The sequence below is a fragment of the Pyrus communis genome, chromosome 10 (assembly GCF_041283825.1).
Source record: "Pyrus communis isolate YQ-2024b chromosome 10, ASM4128382v1, whole genome shotgun sequence".
Classification (NCBI taxonomy): domain Eukaryota; kingdom Viridiplantae; phylum Streptophyta; class Magnoliopsida; order Rosales; family Rosaceae; genus Pyrus; species Pyrus communis.
The window spans coordinates 29,524,690-29,546,164 of NC_142574.1; the positions used below are offsets into that span (position 1 = coordinate 29,524,690).

General features: G+C 37.1%; 4 protein-coding genes across 6 annotated transcripts; 2 read left to right on the forward strand and 2 right to left on the reverse strand.

The window, feature by feature from the left end:
• Positions 1 to 907: 907 nt before the first annotated feature.
• Positions 908 to 8,460, forward strand: LOC137728689 (protein SCAR3-like). 2 transcript variants are annotated; one of them, XM_068467430.2, is made up of 9 exons: positions 908 to 1,364; positions 2,734 to 2,897; positions 3,563 to 3,686; positions 3,881 to 4,013; positions 4,561 to 4,628; positions 4,761 to 7,407; positions 7,531 to 7,626; positions 7,949 to 8,056; positions 8,158 to 8,460. In XM_068467430.2, exons 1-9 carry the CDS (start codon positions 1,210 to 1,212, stop codon positions 8,194 to 8,196), a joined length of 3,534 nt encoding a protein of 1,177 aa, XP_068323531.2. In that variant the 5' UTR covers positions 908 to 1,209; the 3' UTR covers positions 8,197 to 8,460. The 2 variants fall into 2 exon arrangements, with proteins under 2 accessions (XP_068323531.2, XP_068323530.2); XM_068467429.2 differs by having other exon boundaries at positions 911 to 1,364; positions 7,528 to 7,626.
• A 3,881-nt stretch (positions 8,461 to 12,341) lies between these two features.
• LOC137727476 (cyclic dof factor 4-like) lies at positions 12,342 to 13,060 on the forward strand. Its single transcript, XM_068466331.2, has one exon. It carries the CDS (start codon positions 12,460 to 12,462, stop codon positions 12,949 to 12,951), a length of 492 nt encoding a protein of 163 aa, XP_068322432.2. The 5' UTR covers positions 12,342 to 12,459; the 3' UTR covers positions 12,952 to 13,060.
• A 1,026-nt stretch (positions 13,061 to 14,086) lies between these two features.
• Positions 14,087 to 19,216, reverse strand: LOC137729926 (dihydroorotate dehydrogenase (quinone), mitochondrial). Of its 2 annotated transcripts, none has more exons than XM_068468976.2 (12): positions 19,082 to 19,216; positions 18,835 to 18,972; positions 18,544 to 18,626; positions 17,498 to 17,821; positions 17,047 to 17,299; positions 16,137 to 16,217; positions 15,932 to 16,039; positions 15,821 to 15,850; positions 15,410 to 15,547; positions 14,843 to 14,880; positions 14,650 to 14,749; positions 14,087 to 14,540 (listed from the first exon to the last, which is right to left on the reverse strand). In XM_068468976.2, the coding sequence occupies exons 2-12, from the start codon at positions 18,967 to 18,969 to the stop codon at positions 14,466 to 14,468; spliced, it is 1,365 nt and encodes a 454-aa protein (XP_068325077.2). In that variant the 5' UTR covers positions 18,970 to 18,972; positions 19,082 to 19,216; the 3' UTR covers positions 14,087 to 14,465. The 2 variants fall into 2 exon arrangements, with proteins under 2 accessions (XP_068325077.2, XP_088534474.1); XM_088678348.1 differs by having other exon boundaries at positions 14,843 to 14,910; positions 19,082 to 19,215.
• A 1,124-nt stretch (positions 19,217 to 20,340) lies between these two features.
• Positions 20,341 to 21,250, reverse strand: LOC137730301 (olee1-like protein). Its single transcript, XM_068469367.2, has 2 exons — positions 21,024 to 21,250; positions 20,341 to 20,871 (listed from the first exon to the last, which is right to left on the reverse strand). Exons 1-2 carry the CDS (start codon positions 21,178 to 21,180, stop codon positions 20,486 to 20,488), a joined length of 543 nt encoding a protein of 180 aa, XP_068325468.1. The 5' UTR covers positions 21,181 to 21,250; the 3' UTR covers positions 20,341 to 20,485.
• Positions 21,251 to 21,475: the final 225 nt, after the last annotated feature.

Below are 21,475 nucleotides of genomic sequence, written 5' to 3' on the forward strand. Positions count from 1 at the left end.
CTGGGATGCTGGTTGAAGGTCAATCGCGCACAAAATTTGAGATGAGGTGAGTCAACCCCATTGACTGACAGAAGATGGGACCTTAATGTTTGTTAGGTCATCTCGGCTAAAGTCGCATTTAGCCCTAAATTGACAAAATCAATCTCCAACCAAAACGTTAAAGGAAAGCGAATAAAAGAACATGCTAAATTTTGACATACTGCATACTAAGTAAATAATGAGAAAAAGAAAAATCTAGTTGTGTAGCGTATCTGAACTTACTTAAGTTGACTAAATCCGTGTATTTTTTTCTTTGTATAGATGTTTAAATACTACTTAATGTAATTTAGATTGGATTAAAATACCATCAAATAAAAAAACTACCTTGTGTTTTTCTAGCCATGTGTAAAGCTACAAAGAAAGTGCGTTTAGCAACAGATTGGCTCCCATCATAGTTAAAACTGCCTTAGTGCAATTGATGACCGTTGGTGCTAACAAACTCAAAGACTCTTGAGAAAATTATAGAATACATCAATGCGCGACATACATTATCGAAATTAAAAACTAAATTTTCAATAATTATTTTAAGAATTTAATAAATGAAAACAGTCAATTTCGTCATTAATTTTGTGGACAGTACAACTTTAAATTCATTTTTTTAAAATAATAATCATATATTCATTTAATCCACATTTATAAATATCACTTTCCTTTCCATCACGCAATTTACTGTAGCCAGATTTGAAAAAGATACAAAACCAGAAGAACCCAACGAAATTCCACTTTTACCCTTCATATTTTTGAAATGCATCAGAGTTCTCAAAGGCCACTTCACCGTGTAATTATATCAACACGTAAGGGTATTTATGGTATTTCAACACAATGATTTCTCTATTGTACCCAAAGAATGGCTTGCAGAGTTGGCAATGTCGCCTCTCCCTTTCTCATTCCAAACGACACAGAAACACTCGCACTCACAAATCAGTCTCTCTCTCTCTCTCCCTCTCTGTCGCCCTCGGCAGTCAACCTGCTTCAATTCAATCTCACCACCTACTCTCTCTCTCTCTCTCTCTCTCTCTCTCTCTCTCTCTCTCTCCAATTCCATTCCTTCATTCATTGCAATTTGCGTGTTATTTGAAAAGCTTGAAGCCTGCTTGGTTGCTATGAAAACATTTCCTCGGATTTTCTGAGAGCAAGAGAACATCAGCTGGAAGAGTAATTAAGCGAGAGATGCCGCTGGTGAGGTTTCAGGTGCGGAACGAGTACAGCTTGGGGCAGCCTCAGCTGTACAAGGAGGTGAACAGAGAAGATCCCAAAGCTGTGCTCGACGGCGTCGCCGTCTCCGGCCTCGTCGGGATCTTGCGCCAGTTGGGTGATCTTGCCGAGTAAGTTTGCCCCTTCCTTTGCTCCAATTTTACTCACGCAGTTCATTTCTCACCACCCTTTTGCATTTTCTTCCATTTTCTGTGTATTTTTGTATCTGGGTTCAGCTCATTCAATCTAAAGTTTACTTCTTTTGGCGTTGAAGTTCTGTTGAAGTAATGCAATTTGGTAACTTTTATAATTTAGCAAATTGGGTTTTGCGTAATGGTTATTATTTTTTGAAAATAGCTGACAAATCATTGGTAATTACATGTTCTTTTGGATTAGTTGTGGGATTATATATTACAAGTCGTAAAGTTGGTTTTTCTTCTTCTTTCTGCGTTATATGGGGATTGGCATGAATTATCACCTTCGCAAGGCCATTGAGTGTTTTGAAAATTCTCTGGATCCTGAATCTTTACAGGTTTCTTTGATTTTGGTGTTTTTATCACTGCAAAATATGGTAGCCTTGTGTTACAGCTATTTTCAGCGTAATGTCAATTTGGCGTGCTACCTATGAAGCACGGATGCTTTAGTTTGGTCGCGTTTCCGTATACTTCATCGGATACGATACTCGTCCAATACTCCCGGATACTCGCCGCTTATGAGTTTTCGGCTTTTAAGATACCGTTAAACTTTCAAATGAGAAATTAAAAGGAGAACATTAATAGGAAACAAAGATTTAGTTGAAAGTTGATGAATACAATGAGCTTGCCTCTAATGGAAACAAGGAATATAACTCTCACACTTGAATGAACTTGAATTTGGATGTTTTCAGGTTAAAAATATGTTCTAAATTATATATTTTTACAGTCGTCTCTATGACGTATCATATCCTAGTTTTAGAGATTTTACGTAACGCTGTCGTATCAGAGGGTGCTAGTAGATTTCTCGCTAGCTCTTGTTAGTAAAATGGAATGATTTATCATGGTAATGGAAACTTAGTTACCTGTTACAATTGAACTTTACTTTGGCCTGTTTGGGTACATTTGGATGCTGTGAGATTGAGTTCCATATCATTTAAGGTAGTGGATCGGTATTTCAGTTCTTTTCAAGCGAAAATGGCACTAACTGCAATAAGATCCTTTCCTTCTTATGTTTTATTAACATTGGCAACACTGAATAAGTTTAAACTTAATTTGCCCCCGGATATGAAATTGCTTGAAAGTTATTTGTTGGGTGGAGATTCCTATCTCCTGTGCTTAGTGGAAGTTCCTCAGGTTGGTGAAAGGCCAAAATGTGAATTTTGGATCTTCGGTATAGGCTATGAAGTCTGAAATGTATAACGCAATAGGTTGAAGCTAGTGATTATTCTATTATAATTTATAACAACTGTTTGTATACATATAATAGTAAACGGTACTAACTTAGAAAGTAACTTAAAACATGTAGGTTTGCAGCAGAGGTTTTTCATGGCTTGCAAGAGCAAGTGATGACTACAGCTTCTAGAAGCCATAAACTGATGGTTCGTGTGCAACACATTGAAGCTGCAGTTCCTCCCCTCGAGAAGGCTGTACTTGCTCAAACAAGCCACATACATTTTGCTTACACCAGTGGTATGGCTTTTGTTTCTCACCTTTATGTCTGTATATCATATGCCAGCTATTAACTATCAACAGATGTCGTTCACTCTTGTGCAAACTGCTCGGAACTTTTGTTAAATAAGCTGCAGGTTCTCATAAAATTCAATACTGGTGATGTAATAACTTATTTTATGATGTAAAAAAGGAATTATCTATGGTTAGTTTTAGCTACCACTATCATTCGTTACATATTTTTGTATAGGTTTGTTTTTGCAAACCATTTAAGAACTAGATATTGAAGCCAAAATCCTTAAAGGAAAGTCTAGGAAGATAGAGTTATATGTCAATTCATAATCCGTGCAAGTATTCTTTTATTGTTTTGTAAACAAGAGAACTGCAATTTTCTTAGAAGTGGGTTATTTTTTCCATATACAATCTTACGTTTAAAATATCTTGGAAACCTTGGATAACACTACTTACTGACCATAGCGGCAAATCTACACATATTCTGGGACAGCATTATATATACTCTGAATTTTGAGGGGATTACTTCAGTACAAACCTTTCATAATTGACCTTGTTTCATCTGTTCTTTATTGTGGATATTATTTTGTTATATACTCTATAGTCCTTATCCCATGAGTGTGACATCATTATCCTGATAATTGAATCATTAATAGAAAGCAGTTGCTTTGCAGGTATACAGTGGCATCCTCGTATTCGAAATGAGAAAAATCATTTCATCTACAATGACTTGCCTCGTTTTATTATGGATTCATATGAAGGATGTCGGGATCGTCCATGTTTGGATTTACTGGACAAGTATGATTGAAATCTTTTCTTTACCTATCTTTACCTTAATTGGCGTACATTTTGTGGTTAAATTTTTTTTATTCACCTTAATTGGTGTACAAGTAGTGTGGTTAAATTTTTTTTATTCACCTTAATTGGTGTACAAGTGGTTTAAAATTTTATAGTAACTGGTACATGATGGAATTATTTCCTTTACTGTTCAGATTTGATACTGGTGGCCCAGGATCTTGTTTGAAGAGATATTCAGATCCAACCTTTTTCAAAAAAACATCTGCTATCCCTGATGAAGAAAATGTTGAAAAAGTCCGAAGATCTAGGAAGGCTCAAAGAAGCAAGGTATGCACCAACCTTTTTCAACGGCTTCATGTGCATCCAAGTTATCACTGTCAGAAGTGGCTATTTAATAGGGTATCAAAGAATGCCCAAAGCATAAGTTGCAACCTATTGCCAACCCATCTTAACCGGTTTCTATTAGGTTTGGTTTTGGGTTTTGAAAAGTCACAACCTGGTAATCTCCGGTCGGTTCTGACTGGAGCCCAACCTAAACCATCCCAAATCTTGCCCACTCTTAGACATTAGTGCTTCATCCCAAGCAGATAATCTGTATTTCTTATTTGAACGAACTTTGCTTATGCTTTCATATGCAATATTGTGGATGAGTATGGCTCCAAAGTTTTCTTAAGACAGATAGATGCAAGCATATTTTATCATTGTTAAGATAGTGAAGTGCAATGGCCTCTCACATCAATTTCTTCTTGATCAGAGTTTGATTTTCTGCTATCTGTAATCTGTATGTAATGTTTTGTTGGATTATTCTATCTTCTAAGTACCTCAATGGTTCTGTCACTTGGTATTTTTCTAATTAAAATGTTGAAATGGACAGAAGAAAAGAGGATCACAACGTAAAGGAGATGTATTGCGTGGTGCATCAGCATCTAATCGCAGTAGCAGGTATCCTATATGTTTACACACACATATGCATACATAGAGGAAGTCTCTAATTAATGCATAAATCTATAAGTAACAAGTGGCTCCCATCTTTGACTAAATGGAACTAAATACTTATGATGTCTGACCATGCAGAATGCAATATATTTCTCCTATTGTAAATGGGCAAAGCTCGTCTTCTCAAACTGCCTCCACAGCCGACTTGGCATTGAAATCTGACCTGGGGGACAATTCCACTTCTTTTGATTCAAGAACTGAGTCGGGATATATTGAGTATGCTGCCCATCCAAGTTCCTCCATGCAAGGCGAAGAACATGAATCCAAGGAATCACCTACTTCTAAATTGGTGCAACATGTTGATACTATTGATTCTGTCTCACCTGCTGATCCAACTGGATTTGTAGATGATAACTCTCCTGGAAGTTCATTACAGGACCAAGTTACCTCTGGTTCATCTTGTGTTAACTGGGATGAGAAAACAGAGATAGTGGATCCGAAATGTCAACAGAATGGTATAGATGAAACTACAGAGACGCATCCAACAAAAGATAACTTGGATGCACATGAAGCAGGAGCTGGTAACTTTAGAATTATTGAGCGAATGGATGCCCTCTTTGATGATGAAAACATTGTGGAATCAATCTTGAGCGCGAACCAGACTTATGAAATTGAAAGTGAACCAGACAATTTCATGGATGCGCTTAACATCATTGAATCAGAATCTGAAACCGATCTTGATTGTCAAACAAAACGAGAAATGGAACATATTGCCTCTGTTGTCAACAATGAAGGACCATACGGTGTGCATGAGACTACACGCGATTGTTCGGATGATCAAACTCCAATTTTTGAATCTCATACTTCAACGTCTTACATTTCCTCCGAAGTAGAAGTGCCGACAGATCTGCCAAACTCAGCCTCGTTAGAGAGTCCCATACATAAGCAGGTGCCTCAGATAGACATGGAACCTTCTAATCCAAACCACGCTGTAGGCACCAATAGAGCTGACATTTTTTATGGTTCAAGGTTAGAATCTGTTAGTGGTGATTCAGTATCCTCTGGCTCCGGAACTACTAACTTGCAGGATAAGACCATAAGCAGTATATATATTCCTCAAGAATCTCCTGCTGACGTTTCCAGGAGCAGTTCAACATCTCCTTCCTCTGGAACCGCTAACGATCAGGACAAGACCATAAGCAGTTTATGTGAGGCTCAAGAATCTCCTGCTGACGATTCCAGGAATAACTCAACACCCTCTGTCTCTGGCTCTGGAACTACTAGTGTGAAGGATAAGATCATAAGCAGTTTATGTGAGTCTCAAGAATCCCCTGCCGACATTTACAGGAATAATTCAATAAATTTCTGGACAAATGGTGGCCTATTAGGACTTCAGCCATCAAAACCTCCTGATTTCAGCATGTCAAGTCCTATAAGTCAAGATTCTGCTAACAGAAATCACACTGAGACAGTTGATCTCTCAAATCATGCTTACAAGCATATAGTCGATGAGCTTGAAAGCAAAGATAGTCCGTTGGTTGAGAATGCTGGCAGTAATGATAAGGATTTGAGTTCTAAATGCTCCATATTATGCTCTGAGAATCAAGATGATGGCATCTCTTTCAAGAAAATACCTAACGGATTTTCACCCACTGAGTTGTATCCAAAACTTTGTAATATTGGTGATTCTCATACGATAGAACCTGGGACTGTGTTGCCAGTTGCTCCGTCCACTTCCAATGAAGCGAATCAGGAGAAGGAGGAAAACTCTTCTTGGGTTTTTGGGCTTGGCCGTAGGTTACTTGTGAATGATTTTGGTCGAAAAATTGCACATGTCCATGATGACGGATCTGAGCCTCGTAGTTATTCAGATGCTGGTGTACTGGACCAGAAAAATCAGCAGCAGAGAGTAGAGTACCAAGCATTTCCTGAGACATCCGTCAGAGAGCCATTTGAGGATGGAATTGGTGTTGATTCATCTCCTTCTTCACCACCACTTGAATATATGAAAATATCTTTCCATCCCGTAGATGGCATTGAAACTTCCATACTCAAACTGAAATTATCTGATGGGAATCAAAGCCATGAAAGTGCAAGAGACATGTTTCAGTCATTTCAGTTGATCCCAGAACCTGCTGTTCCTCTGCATGAATTTGTTTCTGATTCTGACGATGATACATTCTGTAGATCATCTGCATATATATCAGATGATTGTCATAGCCATCTCTCTGAATCGAATTCTGAACAATGGGAATCTGGTGAAATTCTAGAAAGAAATAACCATGAACTATATGATGGTTTATGTGGAATCTCATCAGAGGAACTATACGATGGTTTTTGTGGAATCTCATCAGAGGAACATATATCCACCTCCCCAGTACTAGACGGAATATCCCATAATGCCACTTATGGTGATGGTGGAAGTAAAAGTGTGCACACTGAGAATGGTCTGGAACATTCTCTCTCTGATCCTCTACTTGATCTTCCAAGTTTCGATGCTTTAGAACCTGTACTTCAGCAAGAAGCAAAAGATGATTCAGGTCCAAAGGATCTCCCTGGTTTGAGATGTTCAGAGGATTATACACCAGGATCACCACCTCTCCCTCCAGTGGAATGGCGTGCTTCAAAACCATCCTTGAATGTTACAGAAGAAAAATATGTATTCAAAGGTCTTAGACATGCATTAAATGCAGAACTTTTGGGGTCTGTCACCCTCCAGCAACCTAAGCCAGCACCAATACAGCAACAACAAATGAATGAGGATTCCATTAAACCGCAAGACAAGGTATCATGTATTTTAGTTCAATCCTATTATTTTAAGGCATGACAGGTATTCAATAGGAATAGTGGCGACTGGCGAGTTGAAACTCAGTAAGGACATATTATCAAATTCTTCTTGCTGCAGCAGGACCACCACGTGAATGGACAGAAAGATGCTGATCAGGATCTAAATGGCAAAGGGATAGACGAAAAGGAAGATTTCCTGCAACAAATTAGAACAAAGGTGAGTCACCATTTTTTCTTGTCATTTGCCTGCTTTCCAAGTAAAAGTCACTTTGTGTTTGTACTGGAGCGTTTCATATTCGTATGTGAAATGTGCATCAACATTGCCAAATTGAGATTTTTCTCATCTCTTCTGCTGCCGCAGATCCATAGCTCTATTTACTTAGAACATGACTGGTTGTACTAAATCTTGATAGATTGATTTCATCTTGTAGTAAAGCTTTACTTTCATCTGTTGCGACCTTGCAAACTAGACTAGAGTAGATTAAGTAACAAAGAAACTATTGCTAACTTCGTGCTCGTTTCTTGTTATGTCCTTCCAGTCATTCAACCTGAGACGCACAGTGCCAGCAAAGGCAGCCGCCACACCAGCACCTGCCGCCAATGTCAAAGTCACCGCAATTTTGGAGAAAGCAAACGCCATTCGTCAGGTTCCCCATTGCCCTGTACCTCTTTTCTTTCCTTTGCCTTTTGTCCATTCTCATTATTTGCATCACAGCAACCAAGTTGACATTTTATCAAAACTTATCAGGCTGTTGGGAGCGATGACGATACCTGGAGTGACACTTGATTCAACCGCGGTTTATGCCATCCCAGGAGAAGCAATCCACAAACTTGGCCGAGGCTGTGTTAAATATGTGTGAATAATTTCAGTTTCTTTGTGTAATTAGGTGTAGGGGCCAACGCCAATCTTGTATCCATCCAGTGAAGTATTTTGATTGATTCCTTCAGGTAGAAAGATGAGATAAGTTGTTGTCCGGTTGAGAGTACATGATCATCTTTACATATTTGAGGCAATCGTTTATACAAAATGCCATAAATGCCTGAATACATACATCGATCTATTCTTCTTGTACTGATTTTATTTTGAGAAGGCTTTTTATCCAAAGCGGTTCGTAAGGTGGTATAATTTTTCACTCCGTTCTGAAATTAAAATCGATAGGAGTGGTTATTAAGTTTGTCCGTCGTCAAACTTTTTGGTTATTATGTAAAAAAATTTTGGTTACTAAGGATAAAATGACAATATTCTCAATTTTTGTCAAATCATTATATTAATTTATTAAATTAAGGGTATTTTTGTCATTTTGGTTTTTATTTGATAGAAATTTTTCGTTGCTAAACCAAAATGATTGATGATAGACAAACTCATAGACCACTTTATTGATTTTAAATCTTATGAACTAAAGTAAGGAGTTATGCTAATCTGAATTGACAGAATTTTCACAGAAACACCAAAATGATTTATTGTAGAAGAACTCATGATCATTTTTATCAATTTTTATTGTCAAAAATCAAAGTAACAAGTTATATTAATCTTACAAATCATTTTGGCTAAAAAGTTTATGTTATTGCCATGGGAACTTACATGGTTTGTGGACAATAAATACATTTTTTAAAGAAAAATCCTAATTTTCTAGCTGGCATTGCAGCCAACCGGCACACTGAATTCAATATTTAGTATATAAATAAATAACGAACATAAGACATTTTTTTTTTTATCATTGATTAAAGCAACTTGCTTACGGATTAAAAACGTGTTTACGAATTAAAAAACCCTAACAACAAAGCAACGAGCTATGCTTAATGCTAATCTTTCCAACTCACCCTAGATTAGCTATATTTTAAAAGATATAACAAGAAGGGATATGTGATTAGACATTAGAGGACATCTCTCTTCCCTTAAAGAGTGACAGATGTGCGATGACGAATTAACTAAAGTAATTAAACGTGACTCAATGGGACATGTAAGAGAGGAACTCGAGTAGTGTTGTCTGACTAAGACAGGATTTGACACAAAACACATAGAATATCTTGTATTTCTGTGAGAAGTGTTTTATGTATGACGTGGTCGGACAACCCTATTCAAAAAGGTAAAGAAGGTAAATTGGAACTAATTAATGGAAGGGTTCCTAATGCCAAACGTGGGGAGTAATTTTTGGCTTCCAAAGTAATTGCTTGTATGTGGAAATCAAAAATTACTCCCCATGTAATCAAGCCACAAAACGCCTAAACATGAGAAAGTGGGGTACTATAACCAAGCAACCTAATGCCCACTACACAGAACATGGAGAAATAGGAGAGTGGGACTTGGAGTTTAAGACTTCAATGCTTGTATAAAGGTCAATTATCTCACTACAAGGAGATGAAAAATGTATGAAGTTATTCTGAAATTCTCCTGCAAATATCGACGCTCAATAACTTGAGCGTCGTAGTGTTTTCTTACAAGTACTCACTCGTTCCCTTGCTCTCTCGTTGATGGCAAGTGAAGATGGTGTCATGTTATTTCGCAACAGAATTACAAGGTTACTTGTTGGAGAATTTAAAGGACGAATTTTTCTGCTCCAACACTGTTAATGCAAATTACGTTGGACTAATTAATGGAAGGGATTTTATCATGAATGGTCTCTGAAATTGTATAACTCCTCATTTTAGTTATGAAGTTAAAAATCAATCAATTTAGTCCCTGAAATTAGTTGCCACAAATCAATTTGGTCCTTATGTTCAATTTCCATCCATTTTAGCATTAAAAGTGGTCACGTGGACTCAAAATAATGAATTATGCCAATTTTAAAGACTATTTATAATAAAAACACTAAATCAAATAATATGAACATGCAACTTCTAAAATCGCTATAAGAAAAGAAAAGAAAAGAAATTCTAATATTATTCCGCTGATGCTTTTTAATCTTTACATGCACACAAGAAAGGCAGTTTTACCCCTAAAAAAGAGGTACCCCAACCAAAATGATGCACCCAAATCACTTTGTTCTCTACATATCCCTTATTCTTTTGATTAAAAGGGACTTTGGAAAGCATCATAAAGAAAAATTTGCATGCATTTCATTCCAAGTAAAAAGTGTTGGAATTGTGCTACTTTGTCTGCATCATACAAGTTAGAAAAAGTGTTGGAAATGAGGTTCTTTTTTTTGCATAAACTAATTAAAGATTCCTTTATTAAAGAAATCCCATTTTCGCATTGCTTTTTATGATAATTCTTCGAGAAATGCTAAGAAGACTTTCAAAAGTAAGACTTTGCATGTAGATCTGCCACCTTATCTTTTTGGTACAATATTTTATAATATTACCACGAAAATTGACATTAAATTATGAAATATCAGAGAGTCCCAAGAATCCCCTTAACATAAAGCTGCCCCGGACCACAAACCGTACAATGTCAAGTGTGATGAAAGGGAAGCAACAAAGTTAATCATCAAATCCATTGAAACCTGAAAAGATGGCTTTGAAACAAAGTGTTTAGCAATAACATTAGATTATTAGCACAAGTATCCCACTTTAATGACAATAACATGCCTTAAACATCGCCTAATTGATATAAAATTTCACAAGTGATCTCCATAGTTTGTTAAAGTAATATATATATAAGACACTCACCCCTCCTAGGAGGCATATATGCTAGCTCACTGCTGGCAGAATTTGGCAGGACAACAAAAATCATTCAAGGCATGTATATGTGCATAGTTTTTCTCTTTTCTTCCAAAGGCATGTGTGTATATAGTTCTATTCATTATTATTATCAGTAGTAGTACTTATTAGTATAGAGGGGAAAATAGGACTATCTTCCAACATTGAAAAAAGAAATATCATCGCAAGTGAGAATAATCTCACCCAACAGACCAATAATTAGTTCATACGCAAAAAAATTGCATTTGCCTTGTAACATAAAACTATCATCAATTACTTAAATTCTTTACCAATTTTTTTTTTAAGATTGAATGATCTTGCCTTGCTCAACTACAAGCAAATTTCGGTAACGTCGCCTGATTAGTAGCTTTCACACTGGATAAGATCACTCTTAGATAAAACATTAAAATGAGACTAAAAAATACAGATGATTTCATGCTTTTGTGAGAGATATCTTACGTACGAATAACATGATTGGATAACCATGCCAAGTTTTTTGCTCGTTTATTGGACCTTTACTATCGATTCAATATCCAACAGATAATCATTATAGATCTTAAAAGTGATTACGGATATACATATCCGGGTGAAATATACTGTAATTGGCACCTTTGATGTCATGTTAGCACCATACCGCAAGTGCCACTGAGAGCAAAAGGGCACAAATTACAAAAGCTGGGGAGCATGCATGCATGTTCAAGACCCCTTGTTCTCCACCCATGTTTGCAAGCTATAGCTTTTAGGACCACCTAACTAAAATCTCTCCTTTTCCTCTTTTCTTCGAAAGTTTGATTTATATTAGTTTTCCACTTATAGAGCTTCACCAGCACTGCTTACAGTTGCGAGCTAATTAGATGTCGCATTGATATTATTTATATGTTTTTAATCAGCCAAAAGCAAAAACCCTAATGCATGGAGATTTCTCAAAAGCAAAAACAAGAAGCACTTTTACTTTATCGCTTTTTTTCTCCATAAACTTTTTTAGGGTAGAATATGTACACAGCTACAACTTTCATTAGCGAGACATGCTTTAATCGATCTCTTTACGCTTCCCAACAACTTCTAACACTTTGTACGCGACCTAACTGGACGGGACCCACTTCTAGACTTATGATGATGACGTGGAGTAATGATGTGGACAAAAAGCTCACCCTCAACTTTTGTCAAAACCACCTGCCCAAGCTCTTGGCGGCTGTCAAATGGATTTTTACATACAAATCCTGCTTTTAATTTAACCACTTTTATCCACTCTCCTCGATCTATAAATACATAACCACTTGCAGTAGCACACCACCTTTCCTTAAACCATCCAAAGTGTATGTCGCTCAAATCATAAATCATCTCTCTCTCTCTCTCTCTCTCTCTCTCTCTCTCTCTAGCTTTTGTATTGTTCTCTCTGTAAAAAAATTCCATGGCTCAGGTTCAAACCGGCCAAGATGTTCATGGAATTAAGCTTTTCGGGAAAACGATTACACTGCAGAACAGATCATCACAAGTAAAAGAAGAACCCAAAAAAGATGAACAAACGGTGGAGAAGCGGCCTGATAGGGTCATACCATGCCCAAGATGCAAAAGCATGGAGACAAAATTTTGTTACTTTAATAACTACAATGTTAACCAGCCTAGGCACTTCTGTAAGGGCTGCCAGAGGTACTGGACGGCCGGCGGGGCCCTACGGAACGTCCCCGTGGGGGCTGGTCGACGAAAAACTAAGCCGCCTTGTCGGGGGCTGGCCGGGTTACCGGAGGGTTGTATATATGAGGGTTCAGATGTGGTGCACCAGTTTGAGTTAGATGGGGTGGTGGAAGAGTGGCATGTGGCGGCGGCACAAGGCAGTTTTCACCAAGTTTTCCCGGTGGTGAAGAGGCGGAGGAGCGGATCAGGTGGTCAACCATGCAGCTGAATCATCATATTGTCCTAATAGAAATTTCAAGAAATCGAAAGAAAAAAAAAAGTGTATTGTGAATTAGCCTAATGGTAATTACTGGCGTGTATATATACAAATTGCGATCTATCAATCTCTATATACTAACAACAACAACAAAAATCTATTAATCCCTATATAATTAATATGTGCATGGAATTAAATATCGATCGGAAAAGAAAAAAAAATCACAAAAATATTGTGGAATCGAACATTCGAACAAAACCGTGCGAATCTGCAACCATAAATAATATTTTATGTGGCATGGAATGGTTGACCATGTACCACGTGGATGGATAAGGTTGGTTAAGTGAGCACAAAACTTCAGACACGGACGAGGTATGAATTACAAGCTACCGACTTCTTGTTTGTCCTTGCTACTTGCTAAACTAAAGGAAAATCAGTCAGTTATTAGACCTAGGAAAAATGGAAGAAAACTCGATCAGTATATAGACCATGAACCGTCCGATCCCGGCTCCTTACAAAGGTATGAGACTTCTTAAATTTTAGCCTCATTTGTTTCCTATTAGTCTCACTTAATGTGAAAGCTAATCTAATTAGAAAACTTTACCGAAAATTCTCTCAAATGACAAGTGTGGAGCAGGGAGAGAAAAGTGATTGAGAGTAAAAAAACTCGAGGAATATAAGCTTTTGATCAAAGTGATTTTTTTTTTTTTTTAAACAAACAATATTATCTAAATTAAAGGGAAGGGGTGGATTTAGCCTCACAATGGGTTAACGATAATATGATTCAAACTCGCCTTTAGTGAGAATCAAACTTATAACCTCTCACTTACAAGTGAAGAGGAATATCACTAAGCCGTAGTACTAAGTTGCAGCTTTTGATCAAAGTGATTGAGCGTGTTGGAAATAGTAGTAATAGGGGAAAACATTATTTTTATTTCAAGGATTTCTCTGAATAAAAGATGGTCGCCAGATGTGAGTAGCTCCATCACTGAGGAACTTCTTTGTATGCAGGTACATTGTGGTTGATGGAAAAAAACAAAAAAAATGTATATTCCTTTTTCTTTGGTAGGATTAGGTCAGATGTACATCTTACATCCATTTGGTTCAAGATTAAAATGATGGTGCTTATACAAGTGCGCACAGAAAATAAAAGTTGGTAAAACATTCTGTAAGTCAATTGATTAAGAACATTTATCCATGCGTCCGAAGTTCTCAGTTCGAAAACCCTACCCCACCATCGCTTGTTAATAAGGCAACTTCTTATTCTTCAGTGGATGTGTCAGCACGTCTACGCCTGCAATAACTCAATAATAAAACACAATGGATTTGAATATGTACATACAAATGCCTCTTCCAAAATTTCTCAAACTTTGCGGGTCCTCTCTGACCCCCTCTCAAAAAACAAAATAAAATCGGTTCAAATCCAAAATTTACACCGTGCAGTGTAGGAATTTGCTTGCGCCACAAATGTGTGCACCGCGTATATCTTTTGTTATACTTTCGACGTTGCCAAACATGGGGCAAACTCATCTGCAATCTGCACCAACTGCTTCACTGATGGACTTGTAACCATCCCTTTCTAAGCACTCGGACAATTCAGCCTAAGAGAGACAGAGAGGAAGAAAAGAAGATGACAAGAGCATTAGATGCACGTCTTTGACAATAGGCCAAAAAATAGGGTTTCCGCAGAATGAGAGCACCAGAAAATACCTTTATCTGGGGGATGAGAGCAGGTCCCCCGTAAGCAAATGCTGTATAAAGCTGAACAAGACTTGCACCGGCTCGTACTTTCTTGTAAGCATCCTCTCCACTAAATCAATGGCATGAACAAGTTCTAGTTTCAAAAAAATGAAGAATAATAGATGTCAACGAAAACAAGAGCGAAGGGCTATTCTGATCTTACCTGCCGATGCCCCCACACCCGATTAAGGGAATCTTTCCCTGAACGATATTAATATTAATGGTCACGCTCTGATACATAACATGTAAATGAAACCAAAAGGGAAGAACATAGACCGTAAACAAATAGCACACATAAGATCCGAAAGAGGACTAAATGTTTCACGCCAAAGATTTCCTTCCATAGAAAGTAAATAAAAGAAAATCAGTTTGGTACCAGTTGAACTACAGTACATACAATTAGGATATGATCCAAAAAAACTGACAAGCTACTCTACATGAAATTAGGATACGATCCATCTTTAAGTCTTCTACTTTGATAATTCTGTACTTTGTAATGTATGGGCATAGAAGAATTATGAATAGTCCAACTTTTCTTGTACTAAAGCTATATTAGGATGATGGATCCGTACAACAATGGCATACCCGACCAAAATTCTACATGCATGTTCAAACATGTCAGTAATCAAACATTAAAATGTGAGCAATCTTTAAAGAACATGGTCTATATACTCTACCAGTGTAAATAATGTGAATACCAGGTTATATGAGTTACAGAGAGACAGCGTACCCTTGTCAAAATGTACATCTCCTTTATGACATTGGTAGACATATCGAAAAGTGGCTTCCCACTCAAGCCACCAGCTTCAGAAGCCAACGGGTGTTTACTAACAGATTCTGGTCTTGAAACAGTTGTATTTGATATAATCTAGAAGAAAAAGTAAATAAACATCGTAAAGAAGAGAAGAAATTGCACTGAATTTAAGTATAGATCAATATACTGAGAGAGAGATATATGTTATGTGAGATCATAACCTCATCAACATATCAACATGCAGAACACCCAGCATGAATTGACTTAAGTTAATTTTCTATATTTTCTTTAGAAACGAAAGGGACTAAGTAGAGATTCTTATTAAGAATATAATATAATATACTAATCTAGTATAATAGGTAAGTTTGTGACCGGAAGAAAACATACCAATCCGTCCAAGCGAAGGGCAAGGGCAACCTATATCCATAAACAAAGAACCATGAGAAAACCATCTTAATGGGGGGAATAAGAAAATCAATTACGAGCATGGATGCATACTGCAGCAATATCTTCAAGGTCTTCTTTAGACAAATCTGGAGCAATTTTCACGAGCAATGGAGGAGGCCCCTCCTCACCCCATTGCATTTCATCACGAGCACCTTGAACCTTGATAGGAAGAAAGTGTTACAAGGGCTAACTTTTTCAGACGTTTTGGTTAATATATAGATAGAAAATTCATGCCTTGAGCACTTGAGCTCCATACCTGCTTCACAAGGTCCTTTAACTGCTTTCTTCCCTGAAGCATACGTAACCCAGGGGTGTTGGGTGATGAAACATTGATCACCTGCAGACAGATAAAGCATAAGTATGGTCGAATTAATGCAACAGGAATTGAACTCAACACATATACACATAAACTAAAACTTCATTGCTTCTAGTTTGGGAATTATTACCGACAACTTAACTTCTGAGGAATAATATAAAGAATCATGGAAGATTACGTATCATCACATGTAATTGGATGTTCAGCAATCACAAATTTCAACCGACTGTGATTTCAGCTTTACAGCTGAAGTTGAACAGCTTTTACTTTTTTGTAAAATTTAATCTGAGCCATTTCCAGATACAAGTTTGATTGTTTATATCCTATTCAAGTAAATAAAATTGGACTTCCTAAATATTGCTCCCCACCTGACCTTTAAAGCTATTATTTTTCAAAATCTCTAGTAAACAAAAAACATTGACTCGAAAATTCCTAAAAAATTTTAGGTCATTGTTGGCAGACAAGGAATACCTATAGCATAATTTGTGAGATCTGATAGAAAAGCCTAAAGATCGTATGAAATTATGCAACTTTCAAATGAATCAATCAACTAAAAGACTGCAAGCAGGAAGCCTATTCAAATGCATCTCTCATTGCTTTTCTGCATGGAGAACCAACACAATAGCAACATATCTTAATAGATCTTGGCCACGAAAACAGCACACTAATATAGGCACCATGATGAAGTTGATGCACTGGTGAGTAGCAAACACAAAAGTGATTTCTTTTTAAAAGAACGAACAATTTAGATCTGGAAGACTTTTTTCTTCTTTCATGAATAAAATTCCAATACTTAGCATAAAAACAGAACAATTACTAAACTAAGAAAAATCAGTAGAGAGAAACCTACCAAGTAATCAGCATACTGGGACAATGTATGAACCCCTTGTCTATAATCTGCAGAAGCATCTTCACTTGTCTTATTCTTCCCAAGATTCACGCCTAGTATGCCAGGGCCAGCTTTGCCTCCAGGTTTGACTTCTTCACCTGAAGAAGATGAGCTTGTAGTTTCATCCAACTTTCTCTTACCGTGCTGAGCACCCAATCGCTTTGCAACAGCTACAATTCCCTCGCTATTAAAGCCACATCGATTGATGATAGCTCTGAACACAAAATCAGGTATTTTGATAACACATAAGTTAGAAAATTAAATGTAACCAGCCCAACTTATCAGCAAGAAAACTTTCAGAAGTTAAAGAACCTACACCACCTTTAAAAGTGACTCAACACAACAAATTCGAGGAAATTCGGTCCTTATTAACATAATAAGATGAATATAAATTTATAAAATATACTCTTACACTTCCTCGCGCAATCTGAAGATTCGAGGCTTTGGATTGCCCTCTTGTGGAACAGGGGTTACAGAGCCAATCTCTACAAATCCAAAGCCTAAACCAAGCAAACCATCAACAGCTTCAGCATTCTTATCAAAGCCAGCAGCAAGACCTATAGGGTTGGAGAACTTCCTTCCCCAAACTTCTAGCCCTAAATTTGATGGATCTGGTCTCTTCTCTCTAGGTACCCAACCACGTGCTGCGGCTGAGACAGCCAATCTGTGAGCTGTCTCAGCATCCAGAAGAGCGAAGAATGGATTCACAATTTTTGTAGCAGAGAATAGCCAGCCACTTCAAAAAGTTGATATCCAAAAATTAGCATTATATGTAACTAAAATTTAAGCTCAATATTTCACAAAAACTTAAGCCATTCAACAATGAGAAAAAATGGCAATTCAATTTCTCTCATATGGTTTCAGCTTCATGCACTGAAATAAGTACACACTAGAATAATGATAAAAAACCTTATGGCCATGACAAGAATGATGCAGAACATAACAAAAGGGCAATTCATAATTTATATCTGATGAGTACCATCAAATTACCAATGAGTTAAGAAATTCCAATTTCAGTCTTTTGTGCATCCACCAAGACCCATAAATTATGACAGGGCGCAATACCATCTTGGCAAAAGAAAATACGAAGATAACTGAACTGAGAATTAAGTGCTGATCCTTTACGTGCCTAGTTAGACCCGTAAAGAAATAGATACAAGTATCTTGTACAGAAGCTTAAAGGCTTCACCCTTACACTCTTACCAATAAGTAAAGTGCATTGCAGGATACAAAGGGTTTATTCTTTAATGCTTCAAGACGCCTATAAACTTAGCAAGAGAAAACTTTAGAGAATTCTAAATCTGTTACGACTATAATCTTCTCATTCGTAGAATGCTAGGTTAAGATAGTAGTCATTGTAAATAAACATAGATGCCGGAACACCATCCACTCGTAAACCAGAAGAAAGTTTAAATGCAAACAGAGCATAACTTCTACTCGAAAATTTAAATTCGATACCAGAAAGTTGCTTCATCCACAGTGCTCACATAAGCTCCGCCACCGATAACTAAGCCTAAGGTGGCTGCCGTCAACAACCTCCCCTACAGTTTAAAATAAGTACACACACCACTTCAGAAATCAAACAAAAATCGACCAAAGATTAAACCGTGAGCAAGCAAAAGCGAAAAAACACCAATTTGGCGAGATGGGTTTGCAAATTTACTGGAAAAAATTAACACTTTACGTTTCTCTGCAACTATTTGCAACAAAAAGGGGAGAGAGAGAGAGAGAGAGAGAGAGAGAACGTACTTTCTTCGAAAAATGTGGAATCTTTGGAGCAGTTTGAGCAGCAGAAGAACAATGTCTGGCACTTGCAGCAGGAGCTGCGCATGCCCTTTTGAACAAAAAGTCTCTCAGCAATTTTCTGGAAGCCCTTGCCGCCATGGCCTTCCATTGATACAATTAAAATTTTAAAAATTTGAAACTTTTTCAATAGTTTGATTTTTCGACGAACAAGAAAAATAAAGGAAAATTGAATGGTAGAAGAGGAACGTACTAGTTCGTAGTGAGTGAGCAGCCGAAGGGAAAGAGAGCTGCACGGACGGCGGGGTTGCGGCGGTAAATTGAAGGAGCGGGGCAATTGGGTAGTAAAATGGCACAGGTGGGTTTGCCTTCTTCTCTCGTATGCGGGTTATGTGATTTGGGCGGTGGGCACCCGGTTTTTTATATTAATCGGGTTAGTTTTCGGTTTATGGGTCATTTAGTGGACTAAGGTCACGTCAGTATTAATTCGATATTAATTTCTTGAGAATTGTTAAGCAGACTCTTTTAGAAGTGAGATCTTTTATAAATTTTATGTTATCTGACAGTCATTTTACGATTTAAGGTTAATTTTATATTAATATTATAAAATATTAAGTAAAAACATATGAAATGACAGAGCCCGGTCTCACTTTTAAAAGAACTTAAATTTATGAATATCAATTATATTGTTGAATAATTTGAATATACTCCAAAAATGGTAATGTGATATTATTATTTCACTCAAATTATATCAGATGCTTTATTAATATATTGTAAAAGTAAGAAATATCAACATTATGGTTCATTTATATTATAACAAGTGCAATGGTAACATCATATGATTGTATTTTGAGAACACTAAAACATTTCTTTATATTATTCACTCATATTATAATACATGGATTGATGTAATCAGAAGACGATGTTATGGTTTACACTTGACTTCTCAATTTTTTTTGGGATTTGTGATGTAATGATGAAAAGAATAATTATAGAAATGATTGTTTAGTTACTATATATCACCTTTATATTTTAGATGTATTATTCAGTTGAGTAGGGGGGAGAAATTAGAACATTTTATTTTCCACACATTCGTTTTAATTTTCAATCATTAAAATAAAAAATTAAAAAAAAGCCATGCACAAAAGGTTACCTTAGAAAAGTCTCTGGCAAATAGTTATTTATTGATAACCATATTACCTTTATGTTTGATTAGCATGAGGATTAATTCTCTTTATGCATATCTGTTTTCCTATTCTTCATTTGTAATTTTAACTGACAAATTTTTTGTTCAAATATAATAGATAACGAGTTCAAAACCAATTTATTCTTCCACTTTTAAGCTCGAATTTTGTGACAAAATTGATGTAACTTGGGTAATATATAGATTATATGTGTAGAAAAAAGAGAGTAGTAGCTGATCACATGAGATTTGAAGAATATCGCAGGAAACCTTGAGAAAAATATTACCCTAAATTAAGTGCTACTACTGCAGATCGATAGATCGATGTATAATTTAAATTTCTCATACATATCACGTATGGATTAGCAGGGGAAATTAATAAAAAACCCATTTATTGATTACACATGATCGAAAAATGAAGGCTGGGATATCAATTCCCATTGGTTTTCTGAAGTACGTAAAATTATTGATGGCTTATTCAGCAGCGCCATCAGGAGCGGCATCAGGTGCGCCGTCAACAAGGTCGCCATCGGGGGTGAGTCCGAGCTCCTTGAGGACCTCAGCGCACCTAGGATCAACCTCCTTCTTCATGAAACCGAGAGGGTTCGCCATGCGATGAGGCCCGGTGATGCCATTGTGGTTCGTGAGGCTGATCCTCGCGCTGAGCTTCGCATGAAGCTCGTTGCTGATCTCGCTGCAGTCCTCCTTGGGACTCTTCACCAAGATCACCTCGCAAACCTCCTCTTCATGGTCTCCTTCCACCGGAATGGAGTAAGTTCCTAATTCCTCGGTGTCTGCCTCTTTGGTTAGAGTTACTTTTCCCCCTTCACTCTCTCTGCATTCCAATCTCACCTTTGCACCTGCACGTACGTACCATTCCATGCATGCAATGCAATGTCAGGGAAGAGAAAAAAAATTCTCATTTCGAGTATCAATCTAGTTTGTTTTATATTTAGTAACTTGTAATTATATATAGATACTGTATCAGGTACTATAGGTTGAACATACGTACCTGTGAGGGGCTCACTGATTCTGGTAAAGAACTGCGTGCGGCAATTATCGCAATAAACAATGCCGTGCACATTGAGGGTCTCGGCGCAGTAGGCGACGCCGATGAGCGACAAGAAGCAAAGGGCAGAGACAAGAACAATACTATTAGAATTGGCCATCGTTAAATTATATTTCGTGCTTGTTTTTTTTCCTTCTTGCTTGGATATCAGAGGAGGACTTTATATGTGCAGATGAGAGGGGGATCGCTTTTTTATACAGAGAAGAGAAGGAATGTTTTGGGGGGATTTATTTGGTTTTCTAGTTGGCAGTTATTTTTCTGGGGTTGTCATTTCTTGCCCTGTTTACTTGTGGTTAAGGCAATTATTTTGACTCGCTCTTTGCTCCTTGAAATTCTCTCCGTCTTCAATTCTATTTTTTTTCAAAAAATATTGAAAGACCTAAGGGCATCTCAAA